Source organism: Triturus cristatus, chromosome 1_1 (genome assembly GCF_964204655.1).
Source record: "Triturus cristatus chromosome 1_1, aTriCri1.1, whole genome shotgun sequence".
In the NCBI taxonomy this organism is placed as follows: Eukaryota; Metazoa; Chordata; class Amphibia; order Caudata; family Salamandridae; genus Triturus; species Triturus cristatus.
Window position 1 is genome coordinate 397565384 of NC_140579.1, and position 14471 is coordinate 397579854.

The following is a 14471-nucleotide window of genomic DNA, read 5'->3' on the forward strand; positions in this document are numbered from 1 at the left end:
CAGTGTTCAAAGTCACTTGCCAGTGACCGGTGGCCAGCAAGATGGATGACCACAGATGTCGCGTCGCTTCAGGTCAGCGATGGTGTTTTGTCTCTTCGCTCACAAGGTTCAGGAGGGTTCGACGATGACAAGCAGCTGGATTCGGAGTGTCCCACGACGTCTGCAGCTGATGACGGTGTCGGCAACCGGATTGGAGCCAACAAGCCTTGGCAACTGCAAGTTTCGTGTGGACTGAAGATAGTCGGTGATGCAGACCAGCTAGGTCTGATGGACTTACCCAGCGAGGGTAAGTGAGGGCAGGCCCGGAGCAACTAGGAGAGCCCTTTGAATCGTTGAGTCTTCGGGGGACCCACTAGCCAACGGGCAAGTGATCGCGAAGACGCCGCCACAGGAAAAGTTTCACAGGAGCCCACGGTCACTCGGGACGGGGTAGGCCGCTGATTTTTGGAACCTGCTGGGGACTTGAGCCACAAATGGTCCAAAGCACAAGTTCGTAGAACGTTGTTTAGGGTTTGCACTCTAAATCAGTGCACGGTTCCCAGGTATTGCAGTTCCTCGTCAGTCGTGGGGTCCAGATGCCACAGCTTCGCTGGGGACTCAAAATGGCCGTCGAGAGGTCAGGAAATCCACTTCTGGGGCCGCAGGGACTTTGGACTCCGGCGGGAGCAGTGAAGTTTGCAACCGTTGATTGAGGTTATTGGTGCCTGCCAAGCAGGGGAGTCACTCCTTGACTCCAAGGGAGATTCTTAAGTCTTCCAAAGGTAGTGGAACGTCGAAGGGCCAGGATTCGTCTTTGTAGAGCGTCGTCCAGGGTAATCTGAATTGCATTGGCAATGCTTGCTATCTTATAGTGAAGATAGGGGAGGGACTAGCTCTATGACCACTCCTCTAGGAGGGTCAGGGTAGTGGGTGGTTACACCCACTTCCCTTTGTCCAGTTTCGTGCCAGAGCAGGGGCAGGTAGCCCATGAACCGGTTTGAGCTGGCATATGCACAGAGGAGCCTACTGCTCCCCCAGTGCAGGACTTCAAAGCACTCTAGGTGTGCACCCACCCAGCTCCAATACACTAAATCCTGTCTGGGAGGTGGTGACACCTCCCTGTGACAGGATGCCTTTTGTTGGGCTTCCTCCACTGCGAGTTTCGGTCAGCAGCAGGAGGGCAGCCCAGTGTCTGTGCTGGTGGCATCCATTGTGTGATGCCAGGGCTCTTGGAGATTTCTACCGTTTAGTACAGTGGGTACATGTCATCCCCTCTAGAAGGGTGGGATCATACTCCCACACCAGTTACTGGTGTGGGGGTATGATTCCAAGTTTTTTTACACCAAACACGACATGTTTTGATGCAGTCATTCCAAAGTTAGCATTTACCGCGAGGTTATAATGCACTTAAGAGTATATGGTTTAACCGCATCCACAAACAGCAGCAGAGAATAGACTCTGCCAGCTGCAGAGAGGTCCTGCTCATGCACAAGCACCCCCTCACATAGTAAACCAAGCACCCTGCCCTCAGGATTGATAGGGCCTGCAATAGGGGTGGCTGATAGGTTTATATGTGTGTGTATGGTGAGATATAGGAACCTATACCTCGGTGAGGAGTTCTAACACTACCTCGCACAGGCTGCAGTAGCAGGCCTGCTGTGTCAGATTGAGAATGCTTCCCAGGGGTGGCATAATACATGCTGCAGCCCCTGATAGGTCTGTGAAGTACCAATGCCCTAGGTACCTAAGGTACCATATACTAGGGGCTCATAAGGTACCACAGTATTCAATCACTAGTGCGTCTAATATGCACACCAAGTTGTTTAGAGATCAGTGAGACTGGGGCCCTGATTAGCAGGGACCCAGCCAGACTATAGCCAGAAACCAGTGTATACATCAGAAAAAAAGTGGGGGCAACACAAGTGCAGATCCTACTCTCCTACATGCCCATCTCGGACCCCTCCCGGGTACAGGCCTCGCTGGCCTGCCCGTCTCGGCCTCGAACCCCTCCCGGGTACAGGCCTCGCTGGCCTGCCCGTCTCGAACCCCTCCCGGGTACAGGCCTCGCTGGCCTGCCCGTTTCTGACCCCTCCCGGGTACAGGCCTCGCTGGCCTGCTCGTCTTGGACCCCTCCCGGGTACAGGCCTCGCTGGCCTGCCCTGGGTGTATGATCCACCGGGGGCCACCGTTCTTCCGCTCTAATACAAGTGCTTCACTGGCTACCATTACAACTTGATCTATATTTCCAGAGTCCCTCTTCATTCTAAAACTCTATCTTGCTGTGAAATGTGTTCCTTCTTGAAAGTATAATAATGCCTCATACATGTAACAGTAACTCCTTCCAGAATGAGTACACTCACGTAGAGGGACAACGAGGCACGGCTTTCAAAATTACGAAACTTGTTTCTTTATATCGGATAAGTGCCAAGTGTTTGTGTACGTAGTTGAGAAAACAAGTAGGTGCGAGGAAGGCACTGAACTCTGGCTGCTGTTTCAGAATGTGTCACAGGAATAAACACAGCTCACTCGTAAGAACACACTCTTCAGATACCCTTCAATTTTACCCCAAAAATTTTTTTAAACAAATGTTCATGAAATGCTCGATTTCACTGTTGTGCAAATAAAACACACACTCCACAAATAGACTCGCATCGTAGGCAAACACAGTAGTGATGCACACAACACAGTAACAGATACATGCACACAAACCATAATGCACAGACACGGATGAGTACATACTGCACAGATGTACATGCACCAAAGATTCATGCCCACGCACGCGCAAACACTTGCGAAAACCACAAGCACAGACACACAGCACACACATTCCATCTGTAGACACACACACAGCATGCACACATACAATTAAACACATACCAAACGCATACGAACTCACAAAAGAAACTATGGCGCTTCTACTGGGCACCTTGCAGTATCTTGCTGCGCCTTTCTTCACAGCATGACATTTGATGACGTCACATTTCTTTTATGGTTATCTTGATAAATAACTACCAGGTATAGTGTGTGCTGTACAAACTGAGCAAAAGACACACAATTGATGGACGGAATGCAGAACAAATCGAAACATTGTTTTTGTTGCATAGAGCCTTGTGTTACCTGCTGGTCAAAAGTTAAGATCCTTGTAATATAGCTCAGTGAGTTATGACCCTGCAGCAAGGACCTGCCTGCAAACAAGAAGGCATATATTTAGAACCTCGCTGTTATTTCCTCAGTCTTTTGTTATTTTAAGGGTGCTAAAAAAAAGGCTAATTTAGGTAGTAATAAACACTTATCTGTAAGTGCCATATATATTTTGTATTAGTGAGATAACTAATGGACAGATACATCCGACATTCTAAAAATGCATGCAGATTTTGTGCATACAACCTTGGCAAAGTCAAAAAGCTAACCCCGCCCCTTGTCCCACCTTAGCACCTCCATAAACTCCGCCCACTGCTCCTTTTGGTGAGTACCTGCACTTATGTTTTTTCCCATTTAAAGCACTGCTTGTTGGAAGAGCGTATACACGTGGGGCAGTGCAGAGGGGACAAAAGTTGAAATGTAGTAGACCCACTCCACAGATATAGTGGGATTTTAGAGGTATTATCTACTAGGCATAGATGTTCCTTGCGTTTAACAAACTCCTTATAGGAGGAAGAGACTCCAGAAGGAGCAAGGGTGAAGAAAGACCAGGCAATTAGTTGCGGAGACAAACTATACTTCTGGACTGTGCCGGTGTTTCTCCTAGACCATAACAAACTGTTACTCCTAACCACGTGAAGAATAAGGCCCCAAAGGAGGCCAGCAGACGTTTACCACCACCCAGTATATAGTGCAAATGCTCCACGCCCTGCATTGTATCAGATGTGTAAGTGTAAACACAAATATGTTCATTCTTTCCCGGATGTTTGCCCTTGTCTGCCCTTTCCCCTGCCTGTTCAATCGGCCACGAGTGGATCATCCTCCCGCTTAGCTGAACCAGTCACTGAGTGCTTATATTTTATGTATGACCGAAGTGGCCCACCTTCTTTCACGGCTGACGTGGCCCACCTTCTTTCACGGCTGACGTGGCCCACCTTCTTTCACGGCTGACGTGGCCCACCTTCTTTCATGGCTGATGTGGCCCACCTTCTTTCAATCAATCAATCACTGCATTTGTAAAGCGCGCTACATACCCGAGAGGGTCTCAAGGGGGGTGCTACTGGTCGAAGAGCCAGGTCTTGAGGAGTCTTCTGAAGGCCAGCAGGTCCTGGGTCTGTCGTAGGATGGTGGGGAGATTGTTCCAGGTCTTGGCGGCGAGGTAGGAGAAGGATCTGCCGCCGGCGGTGGTTTTTCGGATGCGAGGGACTGTGGCGAGGTTGGCTGAGCGGAGGCTTTGGGTGGGGGTGTGGAAGCTGAGTCGGTTGTTGAGGTAGGTGGGTCCGGTGTTGTGCAGTGCTTTGTGTGTGTGGATCAGGAGGTTCACGGCTGACGTGGCCCAGGGATGCTCCTCCTCCTACCTGTCTGATGTTGCGCTGCACTGGGCTCAAACAGGAAGCGTTTGTGAAACCACAGAGTCAGTTTTGATCTTCCGCACCTACATTTCCTTATAGTGCAGTCTCCTTTAATAAGTTCTGTGTGTTTTTTCGTTATTCAGGAAGTGGGAGATGTTGTGTACACCATCGAAACACCGTTCTATGGCAAGTCCTTCATCTTGAAGGTAAGGATACCTACTGAATACACTCCTCTTCCCACAGAACACCGGCTTACTTTTCTACTCCATGTCGCACTTACCTGGGTATTCTCTTTCTTTAACCAGTTGAGGCCTTAACTACTGCTTATCTCCATGGCTAACCCACACCCTTTCACAGTGCAGATGAACAGATGAGATCCTACAGTTCACTCAACGTTCATATGCAGGTGCATTCTTTCTTTCATAAATGACACCATCCCAAGATCCATCTGGACATTTCTTAACTCGTTCATCATGCAGATGTACAATATCACGTCCTCTATCATCTCCTCCCACAATACAACCGGCCATTTCCTATTTCCTTCAGAAAGCCCATCGGTCCCTGGTCTCTAGTCACCATCAATCCTTGTGTCTCCTGCCTTTTGAGCCCAGTAAACTCGAAAGGCCCCAAGTGTGCTGCTTTAATGTAGTTTTGGAGTTCTGTGTGGATTTTTGGTGCTAACTAAGGTTTGAGTGCGTAGCATCGACGCAAGCCCGCTAGCCTTTCTCTGTAAAGGTGGACTGCACAAGGCAAACTGTTAAAACATCTTAATTGACCTCAGATTGAGTCTTCCGTTGGCGGTTGTTATAGTTATCTTGTATTGTATATAATCAGGTGTATCTATTTGTGTACTACAAAATCTTTTAAAAAAAAAAAAAATGTTTTCTCAGTGAACCATAAAATAATATGTATTGATAAACAACAGATGAAAACTAATAAGAACTAAAAATAAAAGGAGTCTTTAGAAAAAAACAGAACATGTATATGTGTATTTAAATGTCAAAATAATGTCTAGTTAGATTTGTATTCCAACCCATACGAGATTTAATCTCCGATAAAGAAATATAGGTCTTAGGGGAGCTGTTCTTGTTTCAGTTGCTTTGTTTTCCCCTCTTTCTCCTTGACCTCACTTACCTATCAGAGTTTAAAACACAAGTGACCTAATCGCTCGGCTTTAATACTTGCAGTGCACTTTATTCTTGTCAGGCGGGCTGCTGCCCCTCTACCTAGGCAATGCAGGGTTGGCAGCGGTGGCATCGTTGAGTGGAGTTGAGCACATACCTTTATATCTGTAATCTTGTGGGGAGTTAGGAGCAGGTCCGCTGGCATCTCCTCCATAAAGTTCTTTCAGTCCCCTATACATGGATTCTTACTCTCCCTCATGACTGATAGATGTGTCTTTGTCTACGAAGGGAGTTGTGACAGAACATTAGAGTCCATGTATGTGTCTGTGCTGCACAAAATGGTGATCTCCATGGTCCCCGGCTGGTTCTTGACCTTTTAGACATGCCAGCTTTCAAATACTAATCTTTCTCCTTTGCCAAAACCAGATCAGCCCGTTTAGTGGGAAGAGTTAGCCGGCCACTGCTTTTTCAGTGTAGTGAAGATTCCCATGACGAGGCAAAACATGAAATTCCCCCTTTCCTGTCTGTGACCACATCCTTTTGTGAAATGGTTGCCCAGAACAAGCAATGTCAGGAGAGATCACAGACTTGGAGTAAAAAAAAAACTAGTCTCTAATGGCTGTAAGAAAACTCCCCCAGGCATTGGGTAACATCTGAACATTCATCTGAACATTCAAAAAAGACAGCATGTCAAACATTTTAAGTACATACAGCTCATACATGTCCTACGATCAAGAATTGATTGTGGAGAGCAAAACTCTAGACACCGTTTATAGCCAGGAAAATAACCTCTTAAGTCTATAGAAAGCGACTGAATATACCCAGAGGGATTTAGCGAACCCTAAAACCGCAATGAGAAGCTGACAAAGGTACACCTGAGCGGGAGGCCGGGGACGAGTCACTCGAGCTCTCCAGGCAGGTCTCGTTGAGATTGTGGTTCAACTTGGTGCAACTTAGTCCTTCCCAGAATATACACGAGGGCTCAGATCTTTCCTAGAACGGTTGGAGACGCTTACTTGAGGGAATGCAATGAACAAGGAATCTTCATACAATATGGTAGTGAATAGTAATAGCAAAATTCTGGTTTGGTGCCTTAAATAGCTGCCACCCAGGGAGTACCACTAGGCCTGGAGACAGCATCTGTACATCTACGAATATGGGATGATCAGACCTTGAATAGATACCAGAGAGTGATTGTGATCGTGAACTTCATCGTAGCAAAAGGGACATAGTATATTGATGGACTGGTGCGTTGCAGCAGCAAAAAAACAGTTTATGCTGGCATGGGCTGCCCTTAAGATATTTTAAAAATGTATGAGGCATGGGATGAAACTCAATGGGCTGATCTAGTGTGAGGATGGAAGTAAGAGTAAACCAACCAGAAAATTGGGTAGAGCAGCCTATGGTAAACGTACAATATTGCCCTACAACCAAATGAGCTGGCTCATCAGTCCTACACCTGCCACTGTGTCTGTAAACTTTTTCTAATTCTGTGGAAACTCATTAATGGTGAAGCACTGGAAAGCCCTGTGAGAATTATGTAAGTATTCAATATGTTACTTGTAAAAAAAAAAAAACATTTTAAACAGACAAAACAAAAATATTAATGAAATATGATATAACATAAGTCAGCCTCACTGATTGGTATGGTTTACTCTCCAGAGAAAGGGTAAGTACTAGCTTCTTAGTTTATCACTGCTTGTTTGCTACTATCTTTGAAACAACTTAAATCAGGGAAGATTGCCGAAGAAAGTTGTTGAAGGGTCTGTGGAGATAGGAAGACTAGCCTGCCTATGATAAGGAGTTGGACTGTCCCTGCCAGTATGAGTAATCCGATTCACAGAGGGTCGCCAAGGACCAAGCAACTGAGAAGGCCTGCGTAGAGGACATCTTGATGTACTCTGACTGCCCCAGAGCCACAAGGAATCTTGAGCCAGCTACCCAGGAACCAGCACAATTGTCTGTTAATTGAGGAAGTCGCTTGATGGCCCTCACAATTGAGAAGAGCCTGCATGGTCCCAGACCATTCCTTGAACCGACTTCAGTTTCCTGGCCTGGGGTTCCATGTTAGCTGGAGGAGGTTGTCTTGATTCTGGAACCATTGTAAATGACTTAATAGCTTCTCTGATTTGAGAGATCACTAGTCAAAACCGCAATTAGGAACCATTGGTTCTTGCTGGCCTCTTAGTTATCTGATATGGATGTTACAGCACTTTGGTGCTCCTACCACCAAACAATCTTCACCACGACTAGCTGCAGCTCAAGATAAATTCCCATACTTCTAAAACAGCAATCAGAGGGACTCCTAGTGTTTAGTTGCACGCAAGCCAACCACTGTCCCCAGCTTAGAGTTCAGTGATTGACTTGCTCCCCTTCAATGGGCATGGTTCGTCACTTCACTGGACACTACACAAAGTCCTTGAAGAATCTAGAAATCCTTTGTGAAGGGTGGGCACTTGTTTGATGGGCCTTAGGAGCGTGGAGGATGCAAAGTTTGCATCCCTTAAATATCTTTAACTTGAGTCCAAGTCCTTGAATATTAATAAAAGACATATTAATTACCAATAGTGTAACACTTTATCTTTCCATCTGAATGTTGCCTCTCAGTGACTTTGCTAAAGAAGCCAGCACTTCTGAACTAACCTTAGAAAAGGTGAAACATTTGTCATCACTTAAATTCGTCTGCAGGGCTCGGTGTTAAACTGTTTTGGGGCACCGGCACTTAAAGTTTTGTGCTTGTTCTCTACGTGCTTGTTCTCTAGGCCAGAATGTGGTAGGCACTTCAGGTTTTCATTGTGTTCTATTTTTAAGCTTCTTTGATGTACTAACATGCATTAACCTCCTTTTTCTTCATAAAAGTTAAGAACTGATCAGGCCTTAAAATTATTAATGGTTGTCTGTAGTGTAAGACTGTTTCTGAGTCTGACACCACCTTTTAAAATAAGTCTTGAATGCAGTCCTTTGAGAGTCAAGTGCTGAAAAGGAGCATTTGGTTATCCAAATGTGCACAGATGTTGTGGCATAAGAACACCACTGATAAAGAACATTCATTTCTACAATTAATTCCCTATTGCCTCCAACTGGCATTGAACCCCAAGAAAAGTCTTAAGCTTCTCTCCTGCTCTTGTCCATTCATGACCATACATTCTCAAAGCTCTCGCCCACTTGGGTCAGTTTTCCTCCTTCATTCTGTCTCCCGTTCATGATTCTCTTGTTTGTGGTGACTATTTCATTCAAGTCTTCCTCCTCGCCCATGTTTGACTCCCCTCTCTGCAGGTTGTTTTCTGTTCATGACTCTCTCCAAGTGTGCCACTTCCTCCCCCCCCATGTATGCCTTTTCCTTTCCCCATGTATGCCTTTTCCTTTCCCCCATGTATGCCTTTTCCTTTCCCCCATGTATGCCTCTTCCTTTCACCATGTATGCCTCTTGCCTGTCCCAGTTCTGCCCTATGCATGCCACTTTTCCCCAAGACTCTAGCCCACTCGTGCATCTGTTACTTAAACTCTCACTAATTGCTCTCTTCCTCCACAGGTTCTCTCTTATGCATGCTTGTTCTCCCTTTAAGCTTTGTACCACTTGAACCCTAGGCTCTCTCAAATTCATGACTGTATTTGTTCCCAGGCATTCATGCAGTGTACTGCTGAAGTGATCTACCAAGAGGTTATCCTACAGCCAGAGAAAATGACCCTGTGGAATAATACCGTCTCTCTATGTCAGGTGTGTAACCCAGGAGTCAGTGCATCACTTCCTTTGTCTATTCCCATTGTTCATACCCTTCAACCCTATCATCCTACCTGCCCCCGTAGAAATGGGGAAGGAAGGAAGACAATGTTGTACAACTTGCAGAAGGCCCCTAAAATTTCAGTTTTTAGTTGTCAGAATACAGTGCGACCAGGGAGAGAATTTGGCTACAGAAGACGCTTGTACACATATTGACATTAAAACTTGTGCCTTTTTCCAGTTTCATATTCAGCTTTGTATTCTCACTGTTCTATGTGGTCACTGATATAGTCAGTCCTCTGAACCTGGTAATCCCAGACCCATCCAGGATTCCAACATGCACCGTACACCTACGGTTCAATTACAGTGAATACACCATATTTCTAGGACACACTGCTGCCTCATCTTGGTGTGCCTGACGCTGATGATCCAAGCATGGGTGAGACACAAAGAGCAGAATAATGATCCATGTAAGTACAGGCCGAAGGCCCAGTCATGATCCATACAAATGTAGAAGAACAGGGGCACAACCATGGTTCTCTTAGGTACCGAAGACCCCATTTAATCTCTGCAAGTACAGGAGCCCAAAGACCCAGCCATGATCCTTTCAGGTATATGGGATCCCTAGACTATGCTTTACTCCCTGCAGGTACATGAGACCCAGCACTGATTCATAATCTTTGCAAGTACAGGAGACCCAGGACCCAACCATAACCACTGCAAGTACAGGAGACACGGGCCCAACCATAACCACTGCAAGTACAGGAGACCCGGGGCCCAACCATAACCACTGCAAGTACAGGAGACCCAGGACCCAACCATAACCACTGCAAGCACAGGAGACCCAGGACTCAATCCTAACCACTGCAAGTACAGGAGACAACCATAACCACTGCAAGTACAGGAGACTCGGGGCCCAACCATAACCACTGCAAGTACAGGAGACTCAGGCCCAACCATAACCACTGCAAGTACAGGAGACCCAGGACCCAACCATAATCACTGCAAGCACAGGAGACCCAGGACTCAATCCTAACCACTGCAAGTACAGGAGACCCAGGATTCAACCATAACCACTGCAAGTACAGGAGACTCGGGCCCAACCATAACCACTGCAAGTACAGGAGACCCGGTGCCCAACCATAACCTCTGCAAGTACAACCCGGGGCCCAACCATAACCACTGCAAGTACAGGAGACCCGGGGCCCAACCATAACCACTGCAGTTACAGGTAACCCAGGCAATTCTCCGATTGTGCCCTATCAGACATAGGCAATACAGAGCCTAAGTGCCTATTTCTCTAATGCGTACTCTATAGAGCTATAACTGACATAAGGTAATACAAAGGCCATTTGAATTGATGCAGCAACCGATTTCACCCTCGTAAATAATAGGTCCAGGGAAAGTCTCTCAGTAAAGAGACGGAGGTTGAGGATATGTCGGGCCCACGCAGCACTGTGCTCTTTTAAGATGGCAATCCTCACACTTATGGTTCACAATTTATATTTGCTATTGGCTTCTCCCAACACACACACAAATGTTATTGTTTTTTTTTTTCATTTCTTGAAGCATTTATCAAATGGTGGAATGCAAAATGGCGATAGCTCACTGTGTTGTATTTACGAAATCTATTGCATAGCATTTGTACTAGTTAGTTTTGAATTGTAAATGGTACTGGCTTTTATTATTATTTATTTTTTTAATCACATTAATCTAATTCATTAAAAATGTTAATACCCCAGAACGTGGCGCCGTCATCAAGTGACGGGAAGGAAGCCTTGGTGGTTCCTGGAGGATTGTGGCTGCCGCCTCCTTTCATTGGCTGATCTGGTGCCTCAATCAGGGAGAGGCGGCAACGAAGGTTGTTCTAAAAAATGATCTGGACCCAGTTTATGGCCAGAGAACACTTAATCTGATATCCCTCCCCAATGAGGTTGAGCTACCATGTTGGTATCATGTTAACATGGTGGGGCAAACTGGCCGATGATGAAGTATGCCACAAATAGTGGGAGTGGCCTTTCAGTCCAAATCTGTTTCCTTATTTTATTTCAGCCTTTTGTAACACATAGTTTTGTTATTCCAATTAGTACAGGAATATTGGCCTCGCCATACCTGGGGTGTTATGTTTAAGGCTCCCGGTTTTCAGTTTAAACAGATTTTTACATTTAAATACAGACGGGAAACAATTTTTATTCCTTTGTCTGTAAATAGAAACGGTAAAAAACGGATTCAGAAACTTGTACTGGGCGGCCATGCTCCAGCCCAGGTTTGCCACTTCCCTCGGTCCGATTTAGATCTGTGGACGCACTCTGCCTGCTGCCAAACCCCTGCTGACCTTTCCTAATCCGTGTCTTTCACCTAATCGTTGTTGGATTCGTGTGTCAGTGTGGGCATAACAGCCCCCCTCAGCCAATTTAAGTGAAAGGGAGGGTGCACCAGAGGCGCAACTAGAGCCAAATTTCGGGGGGGGCTGAGCAAAAATTTCGGGGGGGGCTGAACTTTAAGCAATTGGCAGAGTGGAGCTGCAGGGGCTCTTAGAAGGGGTGAAACAACAGCGAGGCCTCATTAACATGCAAATGGTGGTTTAAAGACCTGTGAAGTGCTCGGGTGCGGCTGCTTTTTTGCCCGGGAAGGTGTCTCATCCCGGGCTGCCACACACGACGGGGGGGGCTGAAGCCCTTTGAGTCCAATGGGTGTTGCGCGCCTGGGGTGCACATCTATGTTTTATTATTTGAAAAGCGCGGCGCGAGGGAGGGGGGAATAGCCTTTTGTAGTGTAAACCTCGCATTAAGTGGAGAGGTGAGCCTGAATCACACTTCTCTGCGCCACCTTGAAACTCAGGTTTTGGGTACTATATCTGGTGCGGGTGTCGTGGTTTAATTCCTTACTGGTGTTAAGGGAGAAATGACAGCTGGATGGGGCTGGTGCAGAGCCCCTCTACGTGCCGAATGCTATGTTCCTCTGTTTATATGATATTTAAACTTCTGACATTTCAGAAGCATAAGCGCGCATTCATTCTAAACGACCAGGGTATCAGAGTGTACTATTTCGAGATTGAGGTTTTTAGGTGCAGGGGGTGGGAGACGAAGCAGGGTATGTAAAGGGAAGTCCTCAAAATACTAAATAGCTGGACAGAATGGGGTGCGAGATCGGCATGTACTCCTGGCATGCAGTGGGTGGCGAACAATTACTGCTGGTTGCTTTTCTGTGAGTGGGATAGGGAACGTATAACTTTTTACAGACACCGGTGGTCCATTTTGTCTTTATTGTTTTGGAACGTTTCACGTTGTAGCTATTACATGACATCATTCTCAGTGTTGTACTGAAGATTGTTTTAAAACCAAAGTATAGGAGCTCCTAGGAAGCACACATAACAGTGGATCACAACTTGTCCTATGTCATCGATCCTGCTTTGTATACCAATAATTACACACGTCATGAAAAGTGCTACACGACTGGCGTCGGGTTGCAAAGGGAAACAGCTGATATGGTCCTCACGAGCACTCTGACTCTAGGAGCTTGAACATGTGCTTGTACTACAATGGCAAATTTTTCAGATGAATGTAATAAGTAACCTTAATTTGGCATATATAGATACATTTATAAATCTATAACAACCGAGTGCAAGAGTGCATTGGCTATTTAAATAAATGTGAAAAAATACTAGCTGCAGCCTCTTCTTTTGCTTGCTATAAAAATAAATGTGGAAAATACACATAAAATGAACAAAAAATAAATATGGATAACTACAGTCGGAAATGTTAAAAAAAAAGAAAAAAAAATAAATACCATAAAACCGGGAGCCGTAGTTATGTTTTATGTGTCGAGGATGTACGGCAAGCAGGCCTCTGGCTCCCTTATTGTGATTTTATTTTGATAAGTCATTGCCACAGGTTCCCCATATCCCCCAAACTCCAGACAATTCTGTAATAGGCCTAATAAAAAAAAGATGGATGGAGTTCAAAACCCAGACCTTATGGCTACATGGATAACCGTTCCAGTCCAGACAAAACAAGGTCCCTGCCAATCACATCGTGCCCTTTGTTGAGTGAAAGCAGAACTCTGAAACCGAACCCTCAGACATGTCGAGTGCCTGTGAACATGCTCAGCGCATGGACCATTGGATCACATTTGATCTTCTCATTTGGCAGACAGATTGCTGCCAATGAGTTCTGCAGCTGTCGTATCTTTTTTCTAAAAGGATTTGCAGGACCTGGATATGATTGAAGCTATACTTGCAGCCTCCTTTCTGCTGCTCAGCAACTTATTGGAAAGGTCAGTGCATATTCTACTAATGAGAAATAAGCAAAAACCATATCCCTTCCTAGTAGATACCAGTTTTTAACACTGAGCCACAAACACAGAGGTATCTGTTTATCAGAGTTTGGCGTAAGACCACAAATATCTTCATTTACGGATGTTAGCTCACATGTCAACGCTATTTTTCAGGTGTTGCTTTTAGAGGGGAGGTTTCTTTTCTGGGTGAATTTTCAGTTCCGCCAAATAGCTCCCTACAGCAGTTGCTGAAAAGGAATAATACACCAGACAGACAACATCATGTGGTGAGAGAAAGCCCCTCTAGTGTGAGCCAAGAGGTGATTGATTTCAACCAGTAAGTTGCAGAAGGGAACAGACCCTGTGTCTACGTTATGCCTATTGTAAACAATAGGTCTTGTAGATAGCAGCACTATGAACCCAATCTAAAAATTGTCATGGTCGCAAGGGAGCTAAATCACACCCCTTCTTTCTAAATGATGAGTGAGCATCTCTTCCTTGCCAAGGGTGCCTCAGTTGAATGAAGTATGTGCCATATGGCCGTACCCAGGGGTGAGGGGTAACGTTTATCATTTTAGGGACAACTCGAGCTACCTCCTTATGACTGATGTGATCGTGCAGGACACGGAGGAGCCGGGCAGCTTACAGCTGTACCCACCCAGTCCATGCAATCGAGTTGTACATGTCTGAGCTGGGGACAGGCGGCTCACAGCAGATAACATGTAGCAGCAGACTGATCATTTAGTATAGCAGGGCAGCACACAAACACCAACCTAGCATTCGATAAGTGATGCCAACTTGTTAAATGACCTACAACTTAACACAATATTTATGTATTTAAGGGTGGGCCGCTGTGGTGTGTGATAGGATGGTCTAAAG

At 45.8% G+C, this 14471-nt stretch overlaps 1 protein-coding gene across 10 annotated transcripts in view; it reads left to right on the forward strand.

Annotated features, from left to right (window-relative positions):
• Positions 1-14471, forward strand: part of LOC146870300 (stAR-related lipid transfer protein 3-like) — a 545134-nt gene that overhangs the window by 515931 nt on the left and 14732 nt on the right. For all 10 annotated transcript variants that reach the window (XM_085636658.1, XM_085636662.1, XM_085636648.1 and 7 more), the window contains 2 exons: positions 4616-4678; positions 9219-9314. In XM_085636658.1, coding sequence (XP_085492784.1) covers positions 4616-4678; positions 9219-9314 — 159 coding nt within the window. The remainder of the gene's footprint in view (positions 1-4615; positions 4679-9218; positions 9315-14471) is intronic.